This window comes from Podarcis gaigeae (assembly GCF_964106915.1).
Source record: "Podarcis gaigeae genome assembly, chromosome: 1".
Classification (NCBI taxonomy): domain Eukaryota; kingdom Metazoa; phylum Chordata; class Lepidosauria; order Squamata; family Lacertidae; genus Podarcis; species Podarcis gaigeae.
In genome coordinates this window covers 48869299-48895966 of record NC_139678.1, presented here as the reverse complement: position 1 = coordinate 48895966, position 26668 = coordinate 48869299, and the positions used below count along the sequence as shown (strand labels likewise).

The 26668-nt window shown below is 39.2% G+C and overlaps 1 protein-coding gene and 1 long non-coding RNA gene across 6 annotated transcripts; one reads left to right on the top strand and one right to left on the bottom strand.

Moving 5' to 3' along the window:
- The first annotated feature begins 679 nt into the window (after window positions 1–679).
- Window positions 680–17902, top strand: GARIN2 (golgi associated RAB2 interactor family member 2). 4 transcript variants are annotated; one of them, XM_083752587.1, is made up of 8 exons: window positions 680–860; window positions 3814–3963; window positions 7221–7423; window positions 10386–10455; window positions 11072–11331; window positions 13341–13387; window positions 17241–17299; window positions 17693–17902. In XM_083752587.1, the coding sequence occupies exons 2-7, from the start codon at window positions 3880–3882 to the stop codon at window positions 17297–17299; spliced, it is 723 nt and encodes a 240-aa protein (XP_083608713.1). In that variant the 5' UTR covers window positions 680–860; window positions 3814–3879; the 3' UTR covers window positions 17693–17902. The 4 variants fall into 4 exon arrangements, with proteins under 4 accessions (XP_083608713.1, XP_083608714.1, XP_083608712.1 ...); XM_083752585.1 differs by having other exon boundaries at window positions 691–860; window positions 10386–10641; XM_083752588.1 differs by lacking the exon at window positions 17241–17299 and having other exon boundaries at window positions 684–860.
- On the bottom strand, window positions 8624–26602 carry LOC310851149. 2 transcript variants are annotated; one of them, XR_014567593.1, is made up of 3 exons: window positions 26340–26602; window positions 24063–24130; window positions 8624–8880 (listed from the first exon to the last, which is right to left on the bottom strand). It is a non-coding gene; the product is annotated as an uncharacterized lncRNA (long non-coding RNA). The 2 variants fall into 2 exon arrangements; XR_014567594.1 differs by having other exon boundaries at window positions 26359–26602.
- Between the last annotated feature and the right edge of the window lie 66 nt (window positions 26603–26668).

Genomic DNA, 26668 nt, shown 5'->3' with positions numbered 1-26668 from the left:
TTAGACTAGTAATAATTATTGGATCAAGGTCACCAAAATGAACTTTACAAATGAGTGAGGATTTGAGCCACTGAAGCTACCTATCTGTAACTACAAAATAGTAGACCTACAAGTTTGCACTAGAATAGCCGCATGTATTGTAGTTTAGAAGCCTAGATCGTGGTCCATAGATTAAACATCATATTTCTTTCCCATCACACCCTAACTGTGCCCCTTTCCTAGAACTGTATCTGATAACATAGTATGTTTCTGAAGGGTGTGGTGTCCTCAGTCTACTTATAAAAAATTAACAATACCAAGAATTACAACAGAACCCGCCCCAACCACATATTTGCTAGGGATGATGGGAAAATTTGTTCAGTCCACTTTTTGCAGTAGACAAACCCAATTCAACACTCCTGATCTTGCAGTAAGATTCTTGCTTAAGAATTAGAATGCAATACCAACTGGGATTACACATTTATTTATGATGCTGCAGGATGAAATGGAAAACTCTTTCTCAGCTATACTACTTAAGGCAACAGCTGTGGAGTGCTTATTGTAATGCTCCCACACAAAGAGAATATTCCTTAGACCCAGAAATTAGGATGTCAAAGAAAGGGATTAAAGTCTAGCCTTCTCTCTGAAAGCCTTTTTCATGTCTCTTATGTGTACTGATGTCCTATTGTCTTATCTTAGGCCATGCACTATGATGACACTGTTTCAGGGCTCTGTTTTCTATAGATTGCCCCTATTGTGACATGGCATTACCTCACTTCTGGATACCAGCCATTGCCTAGAGAAACTCTATAAAGTAACACATGCTACTAGACTTGGATCAAATGTTGGTGCCACATGTTTCCTTTGGTCTGGCCCTCCATGTAAGACATTACTCTTCTAAAATAGGAGAATAAGATACAGAAGCTCCTTTAGGGAGGCAAAATATTAGACGAAAGTACGTAATATTGGGAATCAGATAAGTAGCACAATTACTGTTTGCAATTAAAGGGATACATCACTGCTTGCTGGCCCAACCTATTATTTATTTTTAGTTAAATAATGTTTTAAAAACCCGGTAAGCTAATTGTTTTTATCTGCCTAATCAGACTTATGAGTTTCACTGATTACAATACGAGATCAAAACTACACCTACTGCATGCTTCAGAGACAACATTGTTACTTAGTATTTTCCCATGGTTGAGCTTAAAATTATTAAAGTCAGATACTTATGAGAACCCAGACCAGCTAAACAGCCCACCTGTCCTTTCTCTTCCACCTTTCCCACTTGCTGAGAGCCAATGTTGCCATTTTGATGCATATTTGGTCTTGCCCTCATCAAAGGGCCATGAACATGCATACTTGAGGTGCATATCCCACTTACCCCTACGAACCATGTCTCCTCCAACCCCTAGATTACAGTGACCATCTTAGGTGAATATGCCCCAAAGCCCTCAAAACTTGTCACCAGCCCTGTATCTCCCTTCCTTGGTAACATATTTTAGGATTGCCATATGTCCTCTTTTTCCAGGGCATGTCCTCTTTTTCATGGGTATGTAAAATGAGAGTTGTCATAGCGATCCATAGTTAAAAGCAGAAGTCTGCAAATGTGTCCTCATTTTTGCTCTAGTTATTCACAGCAACTAGCACAAAGCTAGAAGACACCCCACCCTCTTACAAGCTTGGTTGATCAAGGGAATGCCATGGATGTAGTGTAACTTGATTTCAGTAAGGTTTTAACAAATACCTCCACAATATTATTGCAGAAAAGCTGGTAAAATGTGAGCTGGATGACATAACTGTTAGGTGGATTTGTAGCTGGTTGACTGACCCAACCCAAAGAGCGTTCTTCATCATCCTGGAAAGTGACAAGTGGGGTGCCCTGGGTTCTGTCCTGGGTTTGGAGTTGTTCAACATCCTTATAAACTACCTGGATGAAGAAATTGAGGGGGATGCTCATCAAATTTGCAGATAACACCAAAGTGATAGCTAATGCCACAGAATACAAAATCAGTATTCAAGATGACCTTAACAGATTGTAGGACTAACAAAATAAATTTCAACAGGGACAAATGCAAGGTTCTATATTTGTAAGCCTGCAACACCAAAAACTGTATATCCTAATCTGTATGGCCATATTCAATGTAGTGTTGCACCAGGGGTGCATCCATAGTATTTTGTTTAATGCTATATATATGTTCCAGAATTCTTATCCATACACATCTCAGTGTCATACCCACATGCATTTTGCCACACGGGCGTATAATCCCATACATGATCCGTGATGACACGTGAATTGCAAAAAGGTTCAATTTCCAAATGTGTCCAGACTGTGGATCCTGAAATTCTCTAAGATTAAGTAACATATCACAGACCCTGCAGTGCTCACATTTATAATGACCCTTAACTGCATTGGGAGATGTTTCCAGTTGAAGAATAGAATAGAATAGAATAGAATAGAATAGAATAGAATAGAATAGAATAGAATAGAATAGAATATGACTAAGGATTCTTTAATAGTTTTGCTCCTTCTCCAACCAGTTAGAGAGGGAAGATCACATCTGGGGATGTGTTGAATGAGGTGCCAATGTTTATTAACTTTTTGATTTTCATAGATAAGCTAGAAAACTCAAAGGTGCATGTTATGCTGTGTTGTTTAATTATTTCCTGTTTTTGAAAAAGTTGTTCCCTATTAATATTGGACACCCTCTGGACTGTATTGCCGATAATGTGTTCTGGGTATCCTCTATTTTGAATTTGTTTAGCTAATGTTCTGGAGTCCTGAGCAAAACCCCCAGGTTGAGATGAGTTCCGTTTTATTCTAATCATTTGACTGGAAGGGAGGCTGTCTCTCAAGTGTCTTGAATGAAAGGACTCATATATTAAAAGGGAATGCTTATCTGCAGATTTAGTATAATTTTTAACGCCCAGTTGCCCTTTGGAAGCTTATATATACAGTCAAGTTTAAAAAGGAGGTGGCCTGTCTGTTATGTTGCAAACTAAATTTAATCATGGGATGAACTGAATTAAGCCAATTGTCCAGGGCATCCAAATGCTGTTCACTGGAAAATATTTTAAATGTCTCATCTTTATAGTGTTTTAAAAACTTAATAGCATGGAAATAAGGGTTAGTGTTGGGATCCAAAACCCATTGTTTTTCAAATTGACACATGAATAAATTTGCCTCACTAGAGGCAAATGGTGAACCCATTGAAATTTTGATTTTGTAATAAAAATTGTGATCAAATCTGTGGGGGAAATCTTTTCTAAATTCAAGCCAATTAATTCCATCAGGAAGAAGGGAGGGAGGGGGTCAAAAGGCTTCCAAGAATTTAGAGTATCCTCAAGAACTAACCTCGCCTCATCCAAGGGAAAAGATGTGTACAAAGACTGTAAATCTAAAGTGACTAGAATATCTGATTCCATTATTGTACTTTGTTCTATGATTTGAATGAAATGTGTAGTATCCTTAATAAACATATCTGACTTACTAACATGAGACTGTAAAAAATGATCAACACATTTTGATAGATGTTCCAGGACTCAACCCATGCCAGAAAAAATTGAATGACCATTTATTTACCCAATACAGATTCCTGTATTGAGGGGGCTGGACTAGATGACCCTTAAGTCCCTTCTGACTTTACAATTCTATGATTCTATGGGAAAGGCTCCTGAGAACATACGGTAATTTAGAATAGTCATAACTTCACTACATTATGTGCCTGGCAAAGATTTATAAATTTTCATAGCTCTCTATGCTATTCTGAGTTAGCCTTTTTTCCATGCTGTCTCTTATTAATTTCCAATGTCATTTTGTTCTTGTCTTATGTGTAGGCGTAAAAGAAACCGGAGTTTAAGAAGCCCACTAAACACACCAAATCTGCATTTCACATTCCTATTATGGGAGATCTTAAAAAAATTCTTGAAAGAGGAGAATATATTCCCTTGAGATCTGCTCCTGTGTTTGAAAGCAATTTTGTTCAGGTAACTAATTTTTTTAGAATACTACTGTTTAGACTGGCAACTGAGCAGAGCATGAACGCCTACAAATGCCACAGACTCAACTGTAGAAAACAGAGTCTAGTTTACCGTGCCTGCAATCCTCCAAATTCCTATTCATGAAGCTGCCTCATGAGCATTTGAGGCAAAATGTATACACAAATTCAAACACCGGTGGTAGGTGTGCATTGAAGCCAAAGTGAAGTGGTAATGTGTATACAGCCTAAAACTTAGAACCTGCAGATACAGATAGACTTCCATGAGCACAAGGGAACTTTCCTCCCCTCCCCTCTCCCTGTGCACCCCCCAAATCCGCTCTGGCAGTTCCTCAACTTTCCAGAATATATTTGGGGATACTGGAGGAGTATATGGGTGGAGGAGAGGAAGTGGAAATTCCAGTGGATAAATTCCAAAGCGTCTGGATCAATTTCAGTTAAGTTTCAAGGCTAACTGCCCTGGTTGCCTGAAAAGATTACCCCTGGGGCTTGTTTTGGCTTAGAAACTCAGATCTAGTTTTACAGGAATTGTAGAGCTGCACAGAGAAGTGGGCATACGGAAACAAGAGCTTCATCAACAGGTGATTTTTCTTATTTTTTATTTACCCAACTTTTCTTTGAAAGCCTCCCCCTAAGATGGCTAACAACACAGGTGTTGTTTTTTTAATGTAGAACTGCTTGGAATAAAAAAGTAAAAAATAATAATCCAAAGCAATAGTAACTAAATTATCTCTACCCAGCCTAAGAGCCCTCTCAAATAGCCCCCTGAAAGTATTTACCAGCCACCCAAAGGAGAAAGTATTGAAAGTATTTACCAGCCACCCAAAGGAGAATAATGGGACCAGTAGGACCTTGATAAAAACTTTCCACAGCTTAGGCACCATGATCAGAAAGAGCCTCTCTCAACTGGCAACCTGGCATACTTCAAACACGTATACCCCAGGCCAACTTGAGTTTTCAGGTAGGTTCATACGGGGGGGAAACAGTCTGCTCTATGAATCTGCTCTATGCAGATGGTATTATATAAATAAAAAATAAGAACCAAATACCAAGCAGGCAATACACCTGATCCCAGATTGGATTTTTCTTTACCAGTGTCAAGTCCTTTTGACACCAGTTCAGGACCTGCACATCTTCCTGAGATTTGATGGAAAGAGTGATAGAACTGGTGTCATCAGTATATTGACGACACCTTACTTTAAATCTCCTCTTGCAGTTGACCTCCTCTTGCAGTTTTATGCAGATGCTAAAAAGCACGGGAGAGGGGATTGTTCCCTGCAGCACGCCATGAACCAATAGCCACAGAGTACAACAGAACCGTTTGAAACCAGCTTTCCAGAGATGATGGCAACCATGGCAAAATAGTGCCTTTCCCATCCCATCTCAGCAAGGTGGCTCAAAACCATACCATAACATAGTTGATAGTATTGAATGCTTCCGAGAAGTCCAGGATGATTAACAGCAGGGATAACTTGCCTGTGGTCATGCAGACTCTGAATTCCCATTGTGTTAACTGTCTGGGTCATATCTCCATTCTAGATTTGAACCAGAATTGCTGGTTCATTCACCCTGATGCCTTACACAAATCAGGCTTATGACCTGCCAAATGTGTAGTGCAAAGCGATGTCTGATGATCACGGAGGCCATGAACTCCCGAGCTGAACCAGAAGTTTATCCTTTGTAAACTGATTTGAGTTTTTTTACAACCAAGTGGTGTATAAATTGTATGAAATAAATACATACATAAAGTGCAGAATGTTGAACCAGATAGTGTAAATGTTGATGTCCTGCAGGCAGGGTGGATTTGATTTAAATCAAATTGATTTAAATCACGATTTAAATTGATTTAAATATTTTTTTTACAGAAAGACTCATTCTTGCTGCTATAAGGTTTCATTTTTGGAATAATAAATTTTCAGAGTAGTTTTTACAGTTATATAAAAAAAAATTAATATGGTTATACTATTAGAAATACATAGAAAGATAATTGTGAAATTATTCTGAGGTTTCGTAATTTAACTGTTTATAGGGGCTATATCTCCCAGCAGCTCTGGCTTTAGAGAAGCTGGTCTTCCTTTTTCTAGAGGGGGTGGGAGAGACACAGTTGGTAGGCCTAGGTCAAGGAGAAACAGGCTGGTGGAAAGCTGGAAAAGGGGAACCAAGGACTGGAGTAGAACTTCAGGGACTCCTGCTACAGGACTGAAGTTCCAGGTAGAGACTTTATTGTTTGGACAAAGTCAGGTGAGCCCTGGGAAGAAGGGCCTGGAACCAGTGAACTCTTATTAGTTGACTGGCAAGCACTTCAAGGTCTCGCCAAAGACAGATCCCAGTTACTATTTCCACCACCCCACCTTTAAGAGGTTGTCAGCCCTGAAGTATGTTCAGCACTTGCCTCAAGTCTGAGTTGCACAGACATGCAACTGACTTGCACAATTATTAAAACAAAGATCCCAAGACTTGTGGAGTATTCTGGTCATAAGGCTGCACTTTCATTTTTACTGCTTCACACAGAACTTAGCATTTAAAAGGTAAGGGGTTGATTCTGTGTATATAAATTTTCAAAGGAACAATGGGATTAAGTTTTTTTCCTCAATTTTATAACATTTTTCCTGTGAAGAAAAGGCATGTTATCTCTGCAGACACAAATTCACGCTTTTGAGAACTGCAACAACATGCATCTGTGAGAATATATACTTGTTAGAAAAATTGCCCCAAATAATCTTACAAAAACCTCTGGAAGAGCATGACATTGTGAATGGATTGATGGAATTCATTTACCAAAAAAATTAAACATTGCATATAAAGCCTCATGCTACATAATTAAAAACAATTCCTTATTTCCTGATGAATAGCCTTTGGACTATAATTTAACTTAAATAGAAAACTATCTTTAGAAAGATTTTTACTCCAAAAGCATTTTGTTTTTATAAATCCAATTGAAATTTTAAAAGATCTGATTGAAATTTTAAAAAATCCATTTTTATTTTTTTAAAAAATCATAGATTTTTATCCACCCTGCCTGCAGGATAGCAGTCATTGGGTTTTCCAGCATCACACTTGAAGCTACTTCCAACATTTCCACTATGTGGAAGCTTTTGACTTAAGTTCTCCTCTTTTCTCACATGAACATCTTTCTTGAACCTTCCTTCCCTTCCCAATATCATAATTGCAATACAATGCGTTTTCAGATGCTTTTGAAATAATATTTATTTTATATGCGTAAAATAACCTCTTATCTCTTTGCAGGTGAATAGAAGGGGTGAATCAATTTACCTTCATAATCGCCCCAACTATGTGACCATGGGCATTTGTGCCTCCAGCTCAAGCCAGTCATTGCCAAATGTGATGGTGCTTGCACATGCAGCTTCTTCGTCCTCCCAGGAAGCCATTTCAGCACGCCCAGCAAGTAGAAGGCAATCAAATTCTGAAGATGAACTAGTGCTCACCAGGTGAGTTAGTACTGAGGAGGCATGAAAAGACTGCAGATATTGCATAAATTCAAGTTGACTGTTATAATTTGGTATGGGGAAATGGTAACAGAATCTCCCAATTTTCACTATTTCTACATAGTATTAAAATAGTAAAGTATCTATACATAAACCTTTTTCACCAAGAATCCACAATGCGCATCATGAATGAAATTTTCAGCAGCACAATTTGTCCAGTTGGTGGCACTCTTTTATTGATATGATGAAAATATGTGATGTTTGCACCCCAACTCCAATGGCAACATTGTTTAAATGCCTGAATTTCTAGTACTACACAAGGGGTTGGGGTGAGAAACAATGCCATGTCCTCCATCCATAGTTATAAGACTGGCATAAGACACTTATGCAGAACAGAGAGAAAGATCTCTCCCTTCTGAACTGAGGCTGACATCACTCAGGGGAAGGGCTTTTTCAGCTGTGCTAGCCCAGGTTTGGCTATACCCTCCCCAAATATGTTTCCCTTGTGCCAACACAACCATCTTTTAAGTGCCAGGCAAAAAATATTATTTACCCAGGCACTTTAGTGTCAGTTTTGAGATTTGCTTGGTTGCTCTTATCTTCAGACTGAGTTTTATTTAATTGTTTTATGCTCTGTATATTGCCCTGAAATCTGGTACGATGAAGGGCAGTGTATACATGTTTTAAATAAACAGAAATATAAGCAGTGCTGTTTTTTTCAGCCAGAGGGTGCTGGGCCAACACTCCCCACTCCTTTTTCTTGAGAAGCCCAAAACAAACATTTCAAGTCAAAACGGAATCTGCCCAGTGAGTGCAAATCTACACTTTTTTTAGATCTAGGACTCTATCTAGCCCTTAGCTGCTCCTAGCTGCAATTATTGAAGCTACGGGGTGGAGCCAATTCATATTTCCTTTTCTTCAATCTTGTCTCCCATGTAGCAGCAGCAGGCTTTAAGCTTTCCAGCCAGGCCTCTACCATTGCACACACACACGTTTGTGCAAAGGCCCCTCCGAGCTGCCGTAGCCGCCTGTATCTAAGACAATGAGGGAGCTGGGGCTGTATTTATTTGACCTGCACAAGAACCAGAGGCAACCCATAAACCATCTAGGAGACAGCTTGCCATAGTTTTTAGCACCTCCGCGTACAAAAAGTAAAAATACTACAACAGGTTAAAATTCACGTCAACTTTCTAAGCACTTGGGTAGGCTTGTCTAAGCAAGAATGTTTTTAGTAGGCACCAAAAAGAATACAATCAAGGTGCATGCTTGATATCAGTAGGCAGGGAATTCCAAAGTGAAGGTGCTGCCACACTAAACAATCTAAACACTGTGTAACAGGTATTATGTGGCACCTGTGGTAGTGCTATTTCCACTCATCAAAGAGGTCATCTGGGTACATGTGGGGTAAGGCAATCTTCTTGAACTTGGCCCAGTAGCAAATCAGCAACCAGTGCAGATATCTGTGAAAAGATATTAAATATTTACAAGGCCTCACCCCTGTTAGCAATCATGCTGCAGCATTCTGCACTAACTGTAGCTTCTGGATCAAGCACAAGGGAAGCCCCATATACAAGTGCATTGCTGTAATCCAGTCTTGAAGTAACCAATGAATGAACTACTGTGGCAAGGCCATAGCTGTCAAACCAGTCACAGTTGATAAAACAAACTTCTAGCCACTGAGGCTACCTGAGCCTCCAGTGGCAGAGCTGGATTCAGAAGCATCCCCAAACTGTGAACCTGCTCCTTCATGGGGAGTTCAACCCCATCCAAGGTAGGCAGTTGACCAATTTCTCAGACCTGGCTACTCTCCCATACTGCTTTTGTCTTGCCAGGATTCAACAGCTTGTTTTTCTTCATCCACTGCACCACTGCATCCAGGCAATGACCCAGGGACTTCACAGCCTCTTCTGATTCAGATATTATAGCAAAAAGAAGCTGAGCATCATCAGCATACTGATAGCACCTTAGCCCAAATCTCCTAACAACTGTAGATATTACATGCCACCGGAGATAAGACTGGAGTCAGTCCTGAAGGCAGGGTTGGAACCATTGTAATGCAATGCCCACAAATCCTATTCCCTGGAGCCAGTCCAGGAGGAAATCATGGTTGATGGTATCAAAAGCCAACAAGAGATCAAGAAGCAGTATCTATATATTTTTAAGCATTGCTACCCCATTCTTCAAATGAAAAGGATCCCAGAGCAGCTTGCTTAAGAACTGTAAAAGCAAGGTAGTCCCAGGCCATAGAATTTTATTTTGGACAAATCTTCCAGATTTCAAAGAATGCTCCGCCTTCACCACTGTAGAATGAAATACCCGCTATGTCTTACCAATGCGGGCATTATTGTGCATATTTACGGTAATTTCTTGGCCATTTTATAGTTAAATAAATTACCTATTTTGAATATTTATGAGTAACTTTTCCGCTAAAGCCTTCAACAAGAGTAACAGGTAACACAAGTAAAAGGTAACACAATAAATGGTGGGAATTTCTCCCACAAATGGCAGTTTTAGTAGCTGTATGTATGGAATTCCGTATTCTTATTTAGCCCATTGTGCAAAAAAGAGGGCTACCTTGAAAAGATACATAATTGGACAGGTTTTTCTAGTGACATTAGCTGATCCTTCTTTGTGGACTGCACAATTAGGCCAAAGTTCTCTTTACCAGCAGTGCAGGCGGTTGGGAGATCAGGGTGGATTGACAAAGAATGCCATGTGACTTATTGCTGTCATATGCACATAAGTAAGTTTTTCTATGATAAAAAAGACAGTGGATACACTATGTGCCTTTATTTTCTGTTGCCTACATGTAACTCAAACTGACAGTGCACAGTGGCCTTCTTGAAATATGCCTCCATTTATTTCAGTCAGTTCCCTACTCTCTTGGATCCCATTTTCCTCTCACTTTATGTAGTGATTCAGTGGAGTACAGCTAGCAGGAATTCACACAATCATTTTCTTGTAGGTTCTTACCCTTGAAGTTTGTAGACGTTACTGTTCACAATGCTAAGAAAAGACGCATCAAACTGAAGCTGGTGAGTGGCCGTGCCTACTACCTAGAACTCTGTGAGCCACTACAGAAACAGCCCCAGCTCTTCCGACAGTGGGTGCGGCTCATCAGTCTACTGAAATCTAAATATAAAACTTCTTCAGTCAATACCCTATATAAAGATTTTAAGACTCAGGAGGAAAACAGAGCCACAACAAGCAAGGCACTACAAGTGAGTGCTATTTGGGTATATAGCTTTAGATTGTTGAAAAAAAGGTGGGGAGGACCTTGAGCACATAAAATCGTAATTTTTTTTGTAAAGTGTAGTTTCTAAAAACCTGCATGAGCAAGCTCCTGTTGGTTTGCCCAATACCAAGAAACCCATCCTGCACAATGTAGTCCTAGATATGTATTTTGTGTTTTCATTTTGTATTTTTATGCTGTAAACCGCCCTGTGATCTTTGGATGAAGGGTGATATATACTGGGTTTCTTTTTCACTTAATTGTTTCAGACTGTTTTGAGTGTGTGTCAGTTAATCACTGTCGTCACTTTGAACACACTTCTCCATGGCAAGCTCAAAGAATGTGAGTGGGACTGATTCTGTACTGAGCTTTTAACATACAGTATGCTATACTCCCTCTTGTCTTTGTTGCTCCCAAAGGGATACAATCAAGCAGAAACTCCCACAAAACCACAAACCAGCGAAGAGCCAATAATAAAACCAGAAATAATCAAGAAAATGCCTTCGAAACGAGTCACCATTTCTGATATAGTAGGTCCTATTGAAGAATTTCCTAAGAGCCATAGCCAGGCCACAGTTTCTTCTGACAGCTGCATGAAAAATCCCAGTGCTGCAAACTCAGAAAAACTGAAGTATAGTCAAGAATTAACGAAGAGGACTATCTCAAGGAGTAAATCTAGGTATGTGATCCATCATAATCATTATCTATTGTTACACGCCACCCACAATCTCTGCCAAGCGATAGCAAGATTCCAGGGGGTTCCAGGTGCTCACCCAGGGTTGCTGGAAAATTGAGGTGCGGTGGAGACTAGTGTCTTTATTTTACACATATTTACAGCTACAGTCTTCACTGGAGGGGGTACAGAACATTATGCCCCAAGAGTGTACCTCATGGCATGATTCAGTGAGCTTAGGTCCAAAGCAGCAGCCAGTCATAGCCCCTGGTGTCCTCCAGCCAGCACCACTTGGAGTACTCCTTTCTTCCCCATTCTTGTTCTTAGAACACTTTACCAAAAAAACCTGTATAAAAGGACAAGTTTTTTTCTGACTCATATCACACCCACGTTGACCTGGCAACCTCCCCCTCAGTTTCCTGTAGGGTCTTTTGTATTGTAGATGGTTTAATGTCAAGCTCAGCCTGTCAGCTCTGATTAAACCCCAGCACCCAAGAAACTAGAGGTGGAAATCTGGCATCCAGGGATCTGGAGGAATCCCTGTTCCCCCACTAACCTATAACACAATCTTCCAGCATCTATTCCAATTTTATTTTGTGTTACATCATGTTTGTCTGCTCAGTAACACAGCCTTTCAAGCTCTTTATTATTTCCTTCTTTATAAAAATATTTATGCAACAATATAAAAACATAAAAACAGACAATAAAATCATTAAAAGGTTAAAAGCAAGTTAAAAGCAAAAAATAAAAACAAGAGACTGCTGTGGGGGGTGTACCGTACTTTTAATTGCCTGCATAGGCCTGGTTGAATAGAAAAGTTTTCAGCAGGCATTTTAAAGTTAGCACAGAATACACCCGCTGAACTTCTATTGACAGGGTGTTCCACAGGACTGGACCAATGACAATAAAAGCTCAGTTTGTTATTGCTGTCAAACTAATCTAATCAACTTGAGGATTTATTTAGGAATTCATTATAACATACAAAAAGTTCAGCTTCATAGGAAGCTCCTTTTTCAGAATGTAGGATCTCAGTTTTAGACCCAAGATGGAGATAGCCTTCGTTTAGAGCAAGATACCAAAACACATATAATCAAAACCAAGTGTAGCAAATTATGGTGAGCTTCTGCACAAAAATATTACCAGGGTCACTGATAATTTTTGAGCAGAGAGCATGTAACATTACAAGTCAGTTATTTCCATAGAACAGAAACCTACAATAATGTACTAGGTCATACAGACTTAATAATCTTTGTGTTCTTTAAAATATTATATTTAATCACTGTTTGGCAGTGGGTGGAGTGGGGGAGAATCATTAACAAAAGGCACTTGATGGGCACTTGATATATTGAGAACTGATGTGATCCAATCAATGCTATATAGGAGTTGTAAGACCCAAGTCTAACTCCCAACCTTTTCACAGATTGAATAGTCATTTTCAAAAGTGATGCTAAAATCACCTTTTAGTGTCTAATGTACCACTTCCAAATGTAGCTAATGTAGCTAATGGGGAAAAGCCATTTTAAAAGTGAATGTACTTTCTGGTCATTGTGGCTCCTTTCTTCAATTAATGGGCTCATTTCCCCCTCTGTAAAATAGAAAGATTGCTATTGGCATTTGGGACTAGATGGCTGTGTGGTTGAAGCTATTAACTGTGTCATAAAATGTCCACATGGATTTATCAAAATGGGCCATGGATCTGAAAAGCTGAAGAACAACAGATCTGTGATATTTACATTCCCACATATTTTAGCAAAGGCAGCACAACTATATGTAGCTAATTGGGAGTAATATGCCAGTTTTCACAGTTCAAAAACAGAACTAAAGGTTATGACGGCAAAAAGCAAAGCCCTCCCCTCCCACTCACTGCTTCATCTCTGGAAAAAGTCATGCTTTATTCAGTAAGCATGGAGGTGGGAAACTATTTGCTTAGATGTGTACAGCCCTGAAATAGAAACTCATTTCAATATTATTGCTTTCAATTGAAGTATCATTATTATTATCTTTACTTATTTCAGGGGGCAAGATTTTTTTTCTATTACGGGGAAAAGACTGCAGACTGCAGGTATGAATGACATTTGAAATGATTTTTCCCATTCTGCCCTCATAGCTATTATAGTTATATTTTTCCATATGGGAGCCATAAACTGAAATATTATCCCAATAAATGGGAGGTGCCACTGGCGAATGGTCTGTCTATTCAGCTTAGTGGTATTTCATCTTTTCTGAGTTATGCAACAAGGGAATTCCCCATCTTCAGAGGTGTTTTTTGGGGAGCTGCTGTCACAGCTGGGGCAGGTGGTGAATAGAAAAATGACCTTTGTTATTGTGTTCTCCCAACTATAGAACACTCTCACTTGCTGCTTAGTTTAATGTCATTCTGGTACTTGGCAAATATCTTTTTATTTTCCCAGGCATTTTTGTCTAGTTTATCTCCAGTGCCTGGTTTTTTATGCTGTTCTCTTTTCTGCTTCTTGGTTTTGTTGTTTTATTATTATGCTTTGATCTTTTTGTTTCACTGTATTTTTATATTTCATTACAAGCCACCTTGGAACAGGTTTCTGAAAGGTGAGGAACAAAAATTAATAAATAAAAATAAAAACAAAGGTAAAGGTAAAAGACCCCTGGACGGTTAAGTTCAATCAAAGGCACCTAATAAAAACAACACCTATGTTGTCTCTGTGAGTTAAACAGTCATTACCCTTTGGAATTCAGCCACACAAAAATATATTTACACGTACAACATTCTCTGCTGTGTGTCCAGCATTAGGGCAATGACATGTGGAGACCCATAACCATTTGCAGACGAGTTTTGTGCAGTAATACTTTCTCTGTATGCAATTTCTCCTTCATTCTCTCCTTCACTTAGACAGATTTACAGCATTCATGTAGTGCTCATACATATACGCAAAGATACATCATGCACATAACCCTCTCATCTGCACACATCATTCACTCACATGAACAATTTTTTGCTATCTTTCCCGATATCTGGTATGCATGTGGTTTAACTTCTGAGCAGTGATAATGTTTACAAATATTCTGTAACACCTCAGCAGCTAAGCCAGTTCATTCAACTGAAGTCAAAACTTCCAAAATAGCTTCACAGGTTTGAAAGACTGCATTTACTTCAATGTTTCTTTTTCTTTTATTGATTTCATCAGACTTCATCAGCCAAAACTACCATCTGTTTACAAATCTATGGATTCTGTGCTTTACTCTGATACCTGTGACACTGCAATCATAACAAGTGCCATAAAACATCATACAAAGCTAGCTTTTAATTTCCTGATAGGCATATAGATATCTCAGGCATCTACTTATGTGCTGTTCTGTGCATCTATATCTGAAAGTGTGTAGCATCTATGCATGATGAAGGAATGGAATTGTGCTGACTTTGGAAGCAACATTTAAATGGGGAATGAAGCATAAAGTTCAATGTTCTAAGTCCTGTTTGTGCAATCTAGACCAGCACACATTTGGACAGTACAGTAAATACTTGGTTTATTGGATGACTATGCATACTGCATTTCAACTCCATGCAATTAATGAGCAGAAGCTGGGCCAGCAGAGCAGGGATTGAGGTGGGCACAGGTGTTCTTCCCCCACCAAAGGTTTGTGATATATATTTTCAGAAATACATATATGGCATTTGAGTAGTTTATGAAGTCAATATTTATCTGTGAATCATATTTAGTATTCAGTAGATTATATTTTTAATTTAATAAACTTTTACTACCTAATTTCACATCAGCTTTGATCAGACATCCTGAAGAACTTTAATTATCTGCCTACCTATGACACTACTTGCTTCTCATCAACAAACTATTTTACAGCCTGTCACCTAAATCTAGAGAGGGTGATTTGCCTGCAGAAATAGTCTTCTGCATGTGGATCATGTTATCTCTTACGCATGAAAACCTATGTGTACATACACACTTCCAAAAGGTGATCATAGAATCATCTAGTCCAACCCCTTGCAATGCAGGAATCTTAGCTAAAGCATCCATGACAGATGACCATCCAACATCTGCTTAAAAACCTCCAAGTAAGGAAAGCCCACCACCTCTTGTGGGAGTTTGTTCCATTGTCAAACAGCTCTTACTGTCAGAAAGTTTTTTCTGAATGTTTAGCTGAAATCTCCTTTCTAGTAACTTGAAGCCTTTGGTTCGAGTCCTACCCTCCAGAGCAGGCGAAAACAAGCATGTTCCCTCTTCGATGTGACAGTCCTTAAGATATTTGAAGATGGCAATCATATCTCCTCTCAGTCTCTTTTTCCAAGCTAAATATACCCAACTCCTTCAAGGGCTCCTCGTAAGGCTGTTTCCAGACCCCTGATCGTCTTGGTTGCCCCACTCTGCACAGGTTCCAGCATGTCAACATCCTTCTTAAATTGTGGAACAATTAGCAACCCCTTCCAGTTTGGTGTCATCTGCAAATTTGATGAGCATCCGCTCAATTCAGTGCTCTCAGCTTTAACAGTGTCCATTACTTGTATGTAATGGAGAGACTGAATCCAAGCTTCACTTGTGGGGAAAATTTGATGCGATATGGGTGGTGTATTTTTTTGTTTCTTTGCCATTATTCAATGTATTGCATCCTTATGAGCACTCACTTATAACTGGAAACAAACCACAAAAAAATCAAAGAGGGTTTGAGAAAAGCTTCAGTTAAAAAGGTAACACAACCAATGGATAGAAATGAAAGTCTGAATGTCAAGCTGTTCACTGTAAGTCATCATGGCCAATATAAACTCAATTCAAAGAGCCAATGAAGAATTGTTGAATCTTATAGCATCTTGTGAATTTCTTTTTGTTTCTTCTTTCCCTGAGCATAGTAGCAATAACAATCTAAGCCCATAGTCCTGTACTTCAAAGCCCCCTTTCAGACACCTGGAGAACGCTTACTGTACAAAGGGGGGAGCATGCTTTGCTGCTGTAATCTACCCTCACAAACACACAATTCAGTGACTGTGCAGAACCTCTCCAAAATGTTTGAAAGGCACTAACAGTATTTCATTACATGCCAATGTAAAGGTCAGAATGTGGAACAATAAACTGATGAAAGTGTGCAGTGTCATATGCCCATTTTCTTAGCTTAACATAACAAGAGTAGTTTAAATTTCATCATGCAACAGTAACATTTTTGTGCAACGTGCTCAGTGTTAAGTTGAAGAATGAGGGTATTACGGCCTTTTAGAAATCAATTCATTTATGATTTTTTTTTATTGTAAGCCTGTATGCATACAAACTATGCAATTAACTTAAATGGAATTTAAGTTCTACATTATGTAACCATAATTATATGTGCCTCCTGTGGAAATAAAAAGATAGTACAGGCATTTCCCCTAGTGTAAACTATATGTATAGTTCCAGATACCATGATTACTAGAAAAGCCAGGAAATTATGTATCATTTTCTCTCTTGCTCAAAATGGAGAATATATAGTCCCACTATAAGCATTCCAACAAAGAATAAATCTAACCACATGTGCAAGAGTATAGAGGGGTGCAGAAAACGTTATTCAATCTCAGATTGGAAGAGGAGGGATTTGCGGTGGCAGACTGAAATGTTACCTTTGCTTGCAGAGTAAGCTATATTATATAAAATCTTGTACCAAAAATATGTGCCAAAGTCATCAGCACCAGAATTGCAATTTAGCCAGTTCATTGTCTGAAAAATAGCACCAGCATCAAAAGCAAAAAATAAGTCAAACTTGAGTTCTTGAGTCATTACCCTGAATTCACAGTCACTTTCTGGTTACTTGAACAAAGTTTCTGGTACTGAGAGAAAGGAAAACAAAATGTTGATGTGTGTTTTGTGCGTTTTTTCATTACACATCTATAAACTGTCAAAAACTGACTCTTCCCTCATTTTCTCTCTCTCTTTTCACACTGTTGCTTTTTCTGCAATCTTTAGCTGTTTCTAGTATAACTGCCCCACTTCTGATTAACCTTTCTTTCCCCCTTCTATTCTAGGTAATCTTGCCATTTTTTTGTTTCGTCTTACCGCCACACCTTTTCCTCATTTCTTTTCCATTTTCCACTATACTATTCCCCAAAAAGGATATTCTGCCGCCGCCACCCTGCATGCACACTCATAAGCTGTGTATTTTTCAGCTGTGTTCACAACTTTTCAGTAATAAGATCTAATTTTCATGTGATGCTTCATGTAATTCACATTATTATATTTCACATTACTATTTTCATATTACGTCAAGCAGCTGAGACACATGACAGCACTCTGAATCCGACAAAGAAATATGACAGCTCTCTGTGTTCTGCTTCCTTCCTCTCTCTCTTTTTCTCACACACTCTGTTATCTGCTTTCCTAGGCTGCATTTTCCTCATGTTCCTCCTGTTTCTTTACAGGGATCCTAAAGAATGTCAGTAAGCCAAGGTAGTTTTTTACAACTAGCATTAAAAATGGATCTCTGTACATCTGATACGAAAAGGAAGCAAACAAACTGAAGACACTGAGCAAAAGAAGAGAACAACATGTTCAGATGGGGATTAGAAATCTAGAAACTGTAGAATTGTTCCATTCTAATATAATAAAAATAAACATAAACATGGTTAAAACAGTAGTGCATATTTCTTCTTTTGCTGAGTATTTCACCAAACATTAGCAACATGACTCTCCACTGACGGTTCAGAATTGTAATTTTCTTTTTAAAACACTTATATTACAGGAAATTTGATGTAGGTATATCTTAAGTTCTTTTGCTTATCAAATAAACCTGCAATATGCTATAGTGATGCATATAATGTCATAATGTATACGAGTTCGCAATGCACTCAGACCATGTCAAAGAGAGGAAAAGATTGGCAACTAGTTTTGAGAACATGCAATAGTCCCTTCACACTTATGTTGTCACAAGAAGGAGAATCACATTAGAAAGGTAATGTACCTGGACACATCCCCAGGATCCACATTAGGCATTGCTGTTCGGCCTGTACAATCAGGAATCCAGAACTCAGAGAAAGCCTACACATGAAGAGGTCTACATACATAACCTTTCCCTTATTCCATGCTTCACATGTAGACACCAGTGATGAAGCCAGTAATGTTGATACTATATTTTTCTGGGCCATTAATGTAAAAATGAACTGTGAAGAACTAAAAAAAGACCACCCCAAACTGAGTAAATTGGCAGTAAAATGGCACATGCAATTCAGTGTAAAGTGATAGATGTTGGGGTAAAAATACTGATTTCACATCTATGCTCATGCAGTCTGAACTGGCAGTGGCTGTCCAGGAACAATACTTTGGGGTCATGGTGAATGGTTCAATAACAATGTTGACCCAATGTGCAGCAGCTGTTAAAAAGTCAAAACTCCATGCCAAGGATGAAATTGAAAATAAGGAATTGAAAATAAAACTACTAATATAATAAAGCTACTATACAAATCTATGGCATGGCTGCATACAGTCCTAGTCACCTCACTTCAAAAAGGATATTGTAGAGTTGGGAAGGTTCAACAAAAGGTAACCAAAATGATCAAAGGGATGGAACAACTCTATGCAACAAGGTTACAACATCTGGGGCATTTTAGTATAAAGAAAAGGTGAGTAAGAAGTGACATGATAGACATGTATAAAATTATGCATGAATGGAGAAAGTGGATGGAGAAACATTTTTCTCTCTCCATCATAACACTGGAACTTAGGGACATCCCATGAAGTTACATGTAGGAAGATTCAGGACAAACAAAAAAACTTTACACAGTGCATATATAAACTATGGAATTTGCTTCCACTGGAGGTAGTGATGGCCACCAACTTGGATGACTTTTTAAAAGGCTTAGACAAATTAATGGAGGATAAGACTATCAATGGCTACTAGCCACCATGGCAATGTTTAGCCCTCACTGTCAAAGGAGTCAATATGCCTCTGTATACCAGTTGCTGGAAAACACAGAAGTAAAGAGTGTTGTTGCACTCAGGTCCTACTTGCAGGCTTCCCACAGGCATCTGGTTGGCCACCGTGAGAACAGTATTCTAGACTAGATGAATCACTGGCCTGATCCAGCAGACTCTCATGTTCTTATGTAGTACTGCAGAAGGGGGACCAGAGGTGTGGTGTCACAACCCCATACTATGTGTGATCCCCCTTCATGTAATGCCCATGTTGAAAGGGGCCAATGAGTCAACACATTTTCACTTTTGGGAGGAAGCCTGTCACTTGGATCAAGCCTGTCACTTAGCTTCTTCTATTAGAGAAGGTTAAGATCAGTTGGTGAATATTGTTCCTACATGGGTGTTTGCTTGTTAATAAAATACCTGTTCTAAACCACTTCACTGATTCTGGAACTGTGTGTTAAAGACAACACACGGTATTAGGAGTGTAACACATTATGTGAACATACTGTGGAAGACTGCAAACTGCAGAGTGATGACAGCTTTACATTTTTATGTATATAGGCAGACATAGAAAGATGTCTATCCACTTGTCATTGACTGGTTGGACACAGATGAATCCCCAGCTGGGGAACCACCAAGGGAAGAAGGCTCAGAGCCCGGGGAGTGGTGGTGGGACAATGATGAGTGGAGAAGAGGGAGAAGACTGGGAAGAGGAAGTGTTGGAAGCCAAAGGGGTAGCAAGACTTAGAGAGTGGGGAAAGCCTGTAGCAGAGAGAAGTCAAGAATCAGGGTCAGAAGCTGAAGTAGGTGAGTGGGAGGGGGGGAGTCGAGAGGCAGAGATGAATCAAGCTAGTGAAGAGTCACAGTTGTCCCCTCTCCTGCTGTGACAAGCTCCTCTCCCCCCTGACTCCCAGAACCAGGAAATGTACAGTATCAAACAGGAAGAGCAAAGACAGGCTGCACATGATCTCTGATTGCCTGCAAGAAGCCCTGGAGAGGAGGAGACATAGATGGTTGTGGGGAGGCAGACACTTTTAGTCTTGGTAACTGATTTCATGGACTAGGACCTACAGGGCATGAGCTGCTATGTTCATCAGGCCTGAAACTCTGCCAAGTTTGTGAAGATCCTGAGCCCCAATGAAGACAATTTCTGAGTAAACATTAACAGGACAGGACTGCAAAAGTGCCAAATAAATTATTAACAATTGGACTGAGTATAGGCCCATTAGAAAGAATAGACTCTCTCCACTACTTACTTCATTATTTGTGAAATACCATGATTGCCATTAGAGAATGCCTGGAAATTGTTTCCTCTTCCCACTTTTCTTCCTGTGGTATCTCATTCCTCCTCTGGAGGGCAACATTATCAAACACTTTGTCCTGTAGTCTATCAACTACGTTTTTGTGCAGATATTATTCTTATTTTGTCATAATTAAGAGAATTATAAAAAATGTGAGCATTGAACATTGCCTTGTTTATTTAATGATAAATTGAAAAAGTTTGTACAGTAAGTTTTGTTGTACCTTTAACTCCAGCAGATCTATAATGGCATAAGCATTCATGAAATATGGTCCAAAGCTGACAGGCTCCAAAGAAAATCAGCAACTGACCTTAAAGTAGCCAATTGTGAACACAGGAAATTCAAAGTAACTCTCCAATATGTAACTACTGAATTAAAATTTATCATAAAGTTAAATTCTATCACCTGTGTCTGGAATCATTATAGTGTAATATCATTTCTCTCACTATATGTATTTATTAGCTTACCTGTGCCAAAAAAAATTGTTATCAACACAAGATTTGTGAAAAGTTTTTGTAGTTATTTTACATATATTTCAGCTTCACAGTAAGTGTCACAGTTTGCATTTTTTGCATTTCATATTATGCTAACTTCTGTACTTCATCTTTTCATTTACATCTATTTAAACCAATATCCTTCTATATACATATCCATCCATTCAATTTAGGATGATGCTTCATGCATCTAAAGAAGTAGTCTATGAAAGCTTGTGCTATGATAAAATTTCCAGTCTTTAAAGTACAATAATCCCTCATCTTACATGGGGGTTTGATTCCAAAAGTTATGCATATGTGTGTATGTTGCATATATTCCAAATCCTCTGAGTGGCCCCATGGCTAGCAGGTGCGGAGGAGTGAGAGAGAGCATCCCCAGCACTCCCAAAGCCTGTGCACTAAACAGGGCTTTCTCTGCAGGCAAGGCCAAGAACTTAGAAGCTCTTTTGAGGTGGGTCTGGGTTACCCAGCATAAAAAAGCTTTTAAGCTCTCAGCTTTGATTGATGGAGAAGGCCCACTCACAGCACTAGCTCTTGAGAGCTCACAAGAACTTGGATTATCCCACAAGTCCTCACAAGAACATCCCTGGCTCCCTCTTATTTGATGGGGAGTGGGTTCTGCAGCACCCTCTGGTGTCACGTTTCAATAACGCATTACAGTAGTACCTTGGTTTACGGACAGTCCTGTTTACGAACTATTCGGTTTACAAACCCCGCAAAACTGGAAGTAGTGTTCCGGTTTGTGAACTTTACCTTGGTCTACAAGCAGAAGCTGAACGGTGGGAGGGCACAGGCGGCGGGAGGCCTCATTAAGGAAAGCGTGCCTCAGTTTAAGAACGGATTTGGTTTAAGAACAGACTTCAGGAACAGATTAAGTTCGAAAACTGAGGTACCACTGTATTGACATTTTAGAAGAATGTCATATGGCTATAGGATTATCATAATCATTTTTAAACTCATTTTTAAAATGTGTAGATGAGTCCCAGGTCAACTTGGGTTACCCTGTACAAAAAGGGGTTTTAAGCTCTCAGCCTTGCTTGAGAGGCAAAGCCCACTCACAATGTTGGCTCTAGAGGGCTAGGGATGCTCACACAAGATCTCAAGGGAACTCTGATTGTACCGCAAAATCTGGTGAGAGTATCCCAAAGCCAGTGTTGTGAGCAAGCCTTGCTCGGCAAGCAAAGCAACGACTTAAAGGAGTTTTTCACACTGGGTAATCCCAAGCATACATGGTGTGGAAAAACCTTTAAACTCTCCACCTTGCTTGGGACTTGACTTACTGTACCACATGGCTCTTCATTGTTGTTTTTGCCATAGCAAACTAACATGGTTATCTTCTGAGAATTCTTACCAATAAAAAGGTAACTGAAAATGGAGCTGCACAAATAATATTATAAATTTGTAGGTGCTGGACCCTTTTAATCCCCAGATCCAATATGTGTTGAAATCTAATCAAGCCTACTGAAACCCAAGGTCCAGCAGGTGTTTAAAAAATAAGCCAGGCTAGCTTCCTGATAAGGTAATTGCCTGGGCCATTAGGAGAACAAAGGATTGAGGGCTCAGTGTGAGACAGCAAATGTGTGGGCCCCTCTCCCTCAACAAATAAAGCCAGAGTTTAGAACAGAGATGTTAGGAAGTAATAACTTCACTTAGAAGGAAAGCAGCAAGCTGGAAAGCTGAGGGGAGGGTCAGAACATAATGTTTGATTTCTGTTTGAATCCAAGGCTATGACTAAGAAAGAAGCAAGACCCTTTTGGGGTGATCATGTTGTGAACCCCTCCATCGCAGGTACAGGTTGTATATATGTGTAAATAAGCCACATATTATAAATACAAGTCTCCACTGTGCCTCATTTCCAAAAGGAAACAGAAACCCCCATTGAATGCCTAGAACTCCAGTACAGTAATTTGTACTGCTCTGAAACTGAGATGGTGTGCAATAATATGCTTCAGTGGGGCAACGGGTATGCTCAGAACCATATGTTCTGCTGCCTTCATAGCTGTTCCTACTTTCAAAGAGAAAAACTGATTATAAAGCTGAAGAGGGACTTGTTTATTGGACAATGGGACCGGCAACAGTAGCATCAAACAAATATTCAGCTGAGCTCATGGTTCATCCATTTGAATATTGTTACTGATTATGGCCTTGTACAACACCATACTGCATCTTAAAAGGAATTCCACATTAACAGTAAAATTATGTCCACACATCCTAAAGTGTGACATCGTGGCCCAGGGGTTTTTGTGTTTTTTTTACAATTCCACATTCCTATTTATTTATTTGCACATATAAATTTTTGAGTTACATATCTGAAGGATCTTAAAAACCAAATGTTTTCCTTAATTGTGTTTTCCCCCTAGAGGAGGAAACTTTCCAGCCTGATAGTAGAAATTGCTTTAAAATGTAATATAAAACATGCAACTGACACCTGATCTGCTTTTACTAAATACCCTAAGACATCACAGAGTAACATAAATATTCAACAGGTTAGTATCCAAAAATAGCAGCACTAAAAATAGCAATATAAAAGTCGCTTTGGATTGCTGAACTATTAACTGGTTGTAAGATAAGACACTATTTGGGTACTTATTTTGCTACCTATCTGTTTCATTTTTATATAATTTTTAGTCTAACAAGTTTCCAAATATTTCAGCTCTGCATTGTTTACCCTTTCTATTCAACCTATGATTCTCAAAGAACACCACTACCTGTTAAATATGCAAAGCAAGAGTGCATACTTGGCATCTCTTAAGTTATGTCTTAATTATCTAAGAACTTGCACTGCAGTCTTGCTTAAGAACATAAAAATGCCTTCCTACATTAAAGTCACCTAGTCCAAAGTTCTTTGCAAGAATTCCAGCACTCAATACACATTAGGTGGTGTACTAGAATTTTGCCAGTGCTTCTGCTGTGCACAATAATTTACTTTCTAACCACCCCCAGGGTATACTCCAATATGAAATTAGAGATTGCATCAGATCTCTTTATTGTATTATTTCCAGAAAAAGTCCAAGGTTCAAATATTTCAGTTCAGGTTACTTTTTCTATTGCTTTATTTCAAGAAAGAAATAGAGGTTACTTACCAATAGTTATGTTTTGAGTGTTATCTCCAAGTATTAATAGGTGAGCATTTCACATGGGGATGTTACTTCTGGAAATAAGAATGTAGCTTAGTTTTAAAAGAAATCTGGACTGATGCCTGATGCAATTCCCTGAGAGGAGGTATACCTCAAAGGGACAGCACTCAGGAAGAGGCAGATGTTATTACAGTGGTACCTCGGGTTAGATACGCTTCAGGTTACAGACTCAGCTAACCCAGAAATAGTACCTCGGGTTAAGAACTTTGCTTCAGGATGAGAACAGAAATCGTGCTCCGGCGGCGCGGCAGCAGTGGGAGGCCCCATTAGCTAATGTGGTGCTTCAGGTTAAGAAGTTTCAGGTTAAGAATGGACCTCCAGAACGAATTAAGTTCTTAACCTGAGGTACCACTGTATTAACTTTGGACCTTTTCGTAACAGGCACGATCAGTCTGCTTCCCGGCTTAAGCATTCGGAAGGAATCCAGGGCCAATTCAGCTCCAAGGGGGTGCAGAATAGTCCTTATAATCAATTTATTTGGGAATATTTACAGGGGACCTTATTTCCAAGTGTAATCAAATGTGCAGCCAAATAGCCCATTCTTCAGGGGGAATCTACTGGTTCCCACTTTCCTTTTAGTTGATTCACAATCCCCTCTTCACTTTCCTGCTGTGTTTTTGTATTGTAAACTACCCTATGATATTAAAATATACATTTCAGGGGACAAAGGTCAGGTGTATCTGCTTGCCGCCCCCAGCCGACACTCTTATGTTAGTGGAGTGGGTTTATGCAACATAAAGTGAGAAGGAAGTATCTGAAGAAGTGTGCATGCACACGAAAGCTCATACCAAGAACTGACTTAGTTGGTCTTTAAGGTGCTACTGGAAGGAATTTTTTTTGTTTTGAGAAGGAAGTGTTAAAGGCAAATTTTGTTCATGGGCTAGTGAGATGATGGCACAAATGTATTTTAACTGTTGTTTGGCTCTGGTGCATACTTATTATTGTGAAAGAAATTCACAAAGGAAAAGCACCAAGACTTTGGAACTCCCTATCAGTATCAGACAGGCACCTTTATTATACTTTTTGATACCTGCTTAAAATATTTTTGTTTAGGCAGGCCTATTCAGACATGTAGAACTTACATGTGTTTTAGTCTGTTTTTAGCGTATTGGGGGGCGGGGGGCGGTTCCCCTTGAATAGTCTGAGGGTAGCCCCCCCAAAAGATCTTTATTGAAACTTAACATATATACATAATAACTAAAATTCCCAATGATTCCCTCACATGAAATATAGTATCTAAATTACAACAGCTGCATAATTATACACTTAGTTATAAAACCCACCACCCACCCTCTACTTCCCTCCACAGCAATTTGACTTCTTTATATTTCTTTCTACCTTTTTTCCCTTGCATTCTATAATAAATTATTTCTGTTAAATTCTGATTTTTCCTTCTTTCTTTATTGGTTTTGTTACTGCTTACATTTTTTATTCTAAGCCTATTAGCATGTCATTTTTAGAATAATATTTTGACATATAATCTTCAAAATACTTCCACTCCATTCTTAACTTTTGATTTGATTGATATCTTCTAATTTTTAGCATATTGTTGATTTTCATTAGCTTTTGAAATGTTTTTAATCTGTTTTTTATCATATTTGATAAATGAAACATTTTATTTAGGGAAGTTTTTAATATTTAATGCTGTACAATGGTACCTCAGGTTACATACGCTTCAGGTTACACACTCTGCTTCAGGTTAAGAACTTTGCTTCAGGATAAGACAGAAATCGGGCTCCAGCGGCACGGTGGCAGCAGGAGGCCCCATCAACTCGTGGTGCTTCAGGTTAAGAACAGTTTCAGGTTAAGAACAGACCTCCGGAACGAATTAAGTACTTAACCTGAGGTACCACTGTATTGTTTTTAACACTTGATTGGGAGCCGCCCAGAGTGGCTGGGGAATAAATAATAAATTATTATTATTATTATTATTATTATTATTATTATTATTATTATTATTTATTTTGGAGTTGCTTTGTGTAAATTGTTTTATGTAGTACCGTCAAGCGGATTTTGTTACATAAAAAGGCCAACATGTGGTCTTTGGCTTTTTACAAATGAGCTAACACCTTTTGTTAATTATAAGTTACCTTGCATTTACATTTAACTTAATCATTTAACTAAAGGCCTGCTTATTATTCACAAAATGGTTTATAATCATCTGAACGCGGCCCGCCACGTAAACGCGTGAGAGAAACTTAACCCAGGGTTGAGAAACTTCACCTGCTCCATTTCTACCTACAGAGAGGATGTTATAAGCGGAGTGGGCAGGGGCAGCGCCAACCCCGCCTTCCTTCCCCTCAAGAGTTCTCACGACCACCCGCCTCACACGGTCAAAGGGATTTTCGACGGTTCTGGCAAACTGCGGTTGGAGGTGATCAGGAGACGCGGAGCTGAGGGGGAGGAATTCGCGCGAGGTAGCTGCGCGTGAGGGAGCGCGAGAAGACGCTCGCGCTCAGCTACCGTGACGTCTGGAGAACACTCGGCAGCAGAGGGCAGGCGCACGTTTCCAGGAGCTCGCCCCTACCCTCGCGAGGAGGGGCTTGAGGATG